We start from the raw sequence: 5098 nt of genomic DNA, 5'->3' as shown, positions 1-5098 counted from the left end.
CCGGACAAAGGGACCCCGCCGCGGGCATCCCGCACACCGCCAATCCCGAAAATGCCGGGATTGCCCCAGTCCGGACAAAGGGACCCCGCCGCGGGCATCCCGCACACCGCCAATCCCGAAAATGCCGGGATTGCCCCAGCAGGGAGGGTCTCTGCCACAGCCAGGCTGGGGTTTTTTAAATCCTCCAAAGCTCGGGAGTATTTCCAAGGAGAAAAAGACCATCGTAAAGAAAATATTTAAGTGTCAAAGCTCCTTAATCAGAGCTTTCTGGATCGCAGCAGTGCAGTGGAGGCTGCAGCTCTAGTACCAGACTCCTGCAATGTAGGAAGGAATATTGGTGCACTACGAGTGAATACAAAATCAAGTTTTTATTAGTACAAAAAATACCTTATTTAAAAAAACAGAAAAGAAACACCCCATCCCAACATTTTGTTTTAATACTTTTTCTTCCCAACAGTGCGGGGAAAGGCTTCCCCTCCTCCACAGCAAGGCAAGGCAGCCCCAAGGGAATCGCCCAAGATCAGTAAACTGTATGACACAAGGAGGTTCAGTCTTCAAAAGCCCAGCTTCCAAAGGCCCTAAAACAGATAATTTTCACCCAAATCCCATGATTTTTAAAGCCAGCCCTGAGGAAACAAGAGATGAGTTTTTGCCACCCTGACACCTGGGGGACCTTCTCATTTTGCCCATTTTTTCTCACTCCCCTGAGCCCTCAAACTCCTTCAAAGCTCAGAAACATTTCAAGGAGGAGAAGACCACCATAAAGAGAGACATTTGGAGTAAACTGCTCATAACAGCTTTGCCTGGACTGCAGCAGTGCACTGGAGGCAGCAGCTCTGGTATCACAGACTCACCCAAGAGGCATTTCTGAAAAATGAACCGTTCTGTACTCAGTCTTTGGACCAGAAAATGAAGTCACAGAAGCACCAGAAGGCGTTGTTCAAGTTGAGTCTCACCATGTTGGGATTATCAGTGTTACCAGCATCAAACCACACCAGGCCAAACAGAGGGCTTGGGGCTGTTGCTTCCCCATAAATGAATAATTTTCCAGAGTTACCTGCACTGGGAACTGCCCCAGTCAAGGGTAATGCTCTCAGAGAGGTTATCTTATAAAGTACAAAAACAAAACAATACCATAGACCCAAGTATGACATACCTAACCCCACTACAGCTATTTCAATAACCTTGGCTCAAAGTTTCTCTTCTACCACAGACCTCACTGACATCAACAGCTACAAAGCTACGAGCCCTCAATCTCCAGTCCTGGCCTGGCTGTGACAGATCTCCTCCCATGTCCTGCACACACCTTGCCCCAGGCTGATGCAGAGAGGCTGAACAGGCAGCTGCCATGTCACACCATGTCCCACTGCACTCCTCCAGCACCACCAAAGAGATCCAGAGCCCCAGAGCACGGAGTATGGAATCTCTTTGGACAGGAGAAGGGACACTGAGGCACTGTGGTGACACAGGTCTGGTAAGACAGCTGTGGTCCTTGATAAACCCCAGAGCTTTTCCAGTCCTGAGCTTCACCTTGCACACCCTTTCCAGGGAACCTGATATGCCTGACAGAAGTTTTACACTCAAAGAGAACCAATTATGGTCAGTTTTGGACATGAAGCTTCAAACACCTCCAGGTGAGAGTTAAGAATTAATAGAGAAAGTAAAGAGGAGGAAATCTGAGCAGCAGCTTCATCATGACTGCTGGTGAATCCCAAGTAGTGAGAACTGAGAACTATAAAAGCTACATCTTAAAAAACTATACATAGTTTATAGTTTCCTATAAACCACAGGATTTAAATTCCTATGTGAGCTCACACTGGAAACACAGGAGAGACCAGACAGAACAGTCTGGAAGGGACTGTGAGGAGCATTGGAGGGCAGGAGCTCTCCCACAGCCCAGCAATGACTGCCCACAGGGAATGCTGCAGCACCAAGGACCCAGCCCAGAGCCCTGGAACCAGGGAGCTCCTCCTCCTCCTCCTTTGGTCAGAACTCATCCCGCAGCCTTGGTGGGTGGTCCATGCCAAAAAACGAGGAGGGTTTCCCATGGATGTCACGTTCTCTTTTCACAAAGGCAGTGAAGGAAGAGACACAGTTCCCGATGAAGTGATCGGACTGGCCAAGGATGTACAGATCAATCTGAGGCACTTCTGGCTGCAAGCTGACAACCTTGAGCTGCAGAGAAACGAGGAGAGCAGATGAATCCAGTCAGCTATTATCACAATCCAATGCCTTGGCATAATGTTAGAAATGGAATACACAACAGAAAGAGAGTGAGTTTTGTCTTTCTCTGCCCTATAACTCATTTATGATTAGATCAATGTCAGAGCATTTCTGAAAATCACTTAGGTTTATTTAATTTAAACCCTTTTCATGGAAATATTTACTACCATGCCAGACAATGCTCTTCAATCTCCCGGAGAAAAAAAAAAGACTTTTACAGGATAATTTTTATTGCTATGAGCCAAATTCACTTTGAGATGCCAATATTTGGCTGTGAATAACCTATTCCACAACTGCCTGTCTGCTATCCATGACAGCCTCGGGCCAGAAGCCAAGGAAGGTTTTTATCCAAGCACTCCTGCTAGAAGAGGTTTCTGGAACACTCACCTTTCCCTGGAAGAACTGCTGTATTTCTGTTGTGTAGGGCTCAGAATCAGTAGCAATATAAACAGATTTAGCTTCAATCTTTGCCACCCAGAGCTTGAGAGCCCGTTTGATCTCTCGGAGGTCTGGCAGGCACATGTCCATGGTGAGAGGCACCGCAGCACTGCGGTCGTAGCCCACGCACTGCGGTGAAGCCATGAAGTGTGGCCCAGCTGTCCCATCCTTTAACATGTTGCAGGCATTTTTCTATTGGAAGAGGAAAAGAGAATCAGAGAACCATCAAAGTTGAAGATCTCTGAGATTATCAACTCCAAACTTTGAACAGATACCACATGCCCACTAAACCTTATCAGAAAGTGCCACCTTTACTTGTGTTCTGGACACTTCCATGAATGGCAATTCCACCATGGCCCTGGGCAGGCTGGACCAGTGCTCCATCACTTGTTCAGTGAATAATTTTCCCCTAATATTCAACGTGAACCTCCCCTGGTGCAACCTGAGGTCATTTCCCTTGGTCCTGTCGCTGGGAGGAGAGGCTGAACCCCACCTCACCACAAACTTTTTTCGGGTTTTTTTTGTACCACATTCAAATGAGAAAACACCACCACGTCCCCCACCTCTGCCTGTCTGAAAGAATCTCAGCACCACTGCTAACACACAGGGAGCTCCTGGATGCCAGTAGGGATCAGGTGCTGTCCCAGCACAGTTCCTTTTAGAGCAGCTTTGCCCACACCCCATTGTGCCGTACCCAGTCGGAGCCGATCCTCAGGTGAATTCCCACGTAGGGCCGGAGCAGCAGGGACTGGATGTAGGCTTCTCCCTTCTCCACCATGGCATCCGACCACTCCATGTACTTCTGCAGGGGCCGGTGCTCCTCCAGGACAGGGAACTGGGCTGGAGCTCCAGGTAAGGCAAGAACAGGGTGCTCAGAGGCTGGAAACCTACAGAAAACCAAACCCAGCAGGCTGAAACGTGACCTAGCCTGCACGAAGGCTGCTGTGAAGGGTAGCAACCAGGAACACCCCAAAATATGCAGCATTTATTGCTCCAAATTGAGATAATTGTATCTGGTTTGTCACCTAAACTGAAGGAATCTCAGGGGCTGTATTTTACCTCAGACCTTTTATCTGACAAGCAATAAGAGAAGAACCTCAAACATGCTGCCAAGCAATGGGATGTTACATTTTCACCCCAAACTAGACCATTTCTGTCAAACTTACTGATAACCACTAAAGTCACTCATGTCTCTGAAAACACAAATACAGTTCATAATCCCCAAGTGAGAACCAAATTCTTTTTGATGATTAATTACATATTTAATAAATACTTGATAAATTAAATATTCCTGGCTCAGAAGTCAATCAGCCTAACAGAGTTCATACCTAAAATAATGCCCACAGGAAGTGCTCAGCAAACATTTAATGGAAAAACATTAATATTTTTAACTATATTACTAACTCACCACTTCAATCTCTCCCCCAAAATGTAAAGTCACAAAACACAGTCACAGCTGCTTTCATGAGTGACTCTAAATGCCCGCAGTGACCTGCCAGCACTCATGCATCTTCTTGGTACCTTTGGATCCAATGGTCCTTGTACGCAGGACTGAAGGAAATTCCCTTGAAGAGCTCAGACTTATCAAAATCCACTTGGAACTGATCCCAGAAGGGACCAAACGGATTTCCATCCTGCAAAGAAAAGACAAGTGTTCATTTAGTGCACACACAGAGCCTGAAAGGTGGATGTGCAAAGATCCTGAGGTGCAAAGCAGGAGCCTGTTCCAGGATGGAAGCAGCTGGGATACAACAGCCTGTTTGACACAACAGCTCCACAGGAAGGAGATAGAGAAATACATTTGTATATTTAGCTTCAACCTTTGCCACCCAGAGTATACAGGGAAGTTCACTGAGAAGGTTGCAAAGGTTGTCTCAAAGAACAAGGACACCACAACTCCCAAACTTGTAGTTAAGAGAGGTTGCTTTAACACCAGCGGGAAAACAGAGAGCAGGAGATAAGCCACAGTCTCAATTAAATCTGAGGTGATAAAATCTACTTGCACAAGACTATCGCTGATCCCCAAGCACTTGTAGACAAAGAAAACTAATGATGGCACAGCATGCCACTCCACAAGTGGTGAAAGCAAAGCCACACAGACCGATTTGCGGCGGGTAACTCCTAAATTTGCGAATCAATGGCGACCTGAACGAGTCAGTCGTACACTTTGGAATTAAGCCGTGCCCGCGGGAGCTCACCTTCATGGGACACGTGCTTTTGTCCGCGCTTCTCTGGGCAGCAGCCTCGAAGCAATAAGCCACCCTGCTGCCGGGCGGCCAGTGCCGGGGCGCTAGCTGCTCCATGAACATCTCCAGGCTCACCACGCGGTGGTAGCGCCGCAGCGGCTCCAGCCTGAAGAGCTCCGAGTAGGGGACGTGCAGCTGGGGGAAAGCAGAGCCGTGAGCCGGGGCTCATCCCCGGGGAGCCCCAGCCCTGC

General features: G+C 47.9%; 1 protein-coding gene across 1 annotated transcript in view; it reads right to left on the bottom strand.

The window, feature by feature from the left end:
- Positions 1–349: 349 nt before the first annotated feature.
- POFUT1 (protein O-fucosyltransferase 1) overlaps positions 350–5098 on the bottom strand; it is a 7817-nt gene continuing 3068 nt past the window's right edge. Inside the window, exons 2-6 of the mRNA XM_031058062.1 lie at positions 4860–5071; positions 4183–4295; positions 3356–3548; positions 2611–2853; positions 350–2175 (exon numbers count right to left, since the gene is read on the bottom strand). Of these exons, the coding sequence (XP_030913922.1) occupies positions 1987–2175; positions 2611–2853; positions 3356–3548; positions 4183–4295; positions 4860–5071 (950 nt within the window). The 3' untranslated portion in view covers positions 350–1986. The remainder of the gene's footprint in view (positions 2176–2610; positions 2854–3355; positions 3549–4182; positions 4296–4859; positions 5072–5098) is intronic.

Source organism: Geospiza fortis, unplaced genomic scaffold (genome assembly GCF_000277835.1).
Source record: "Geospiza fortis unplaced genomic scaffold, GeoFor_1.0 scaffold188, whole genome shotgun sequence".
In the NCBI taxonomy this organism is placed as follows: domain Eukaryota; kingdom Metazoa; phylum Chordata; class Aves; order Passeriformes; family Thraupidae; genus Geospiza; species Geospiza fortis.
Note: the sequence above shows the minus strand (reverse complement) of the source record. Positions and strands in the feature narration are given on the sequence as shown.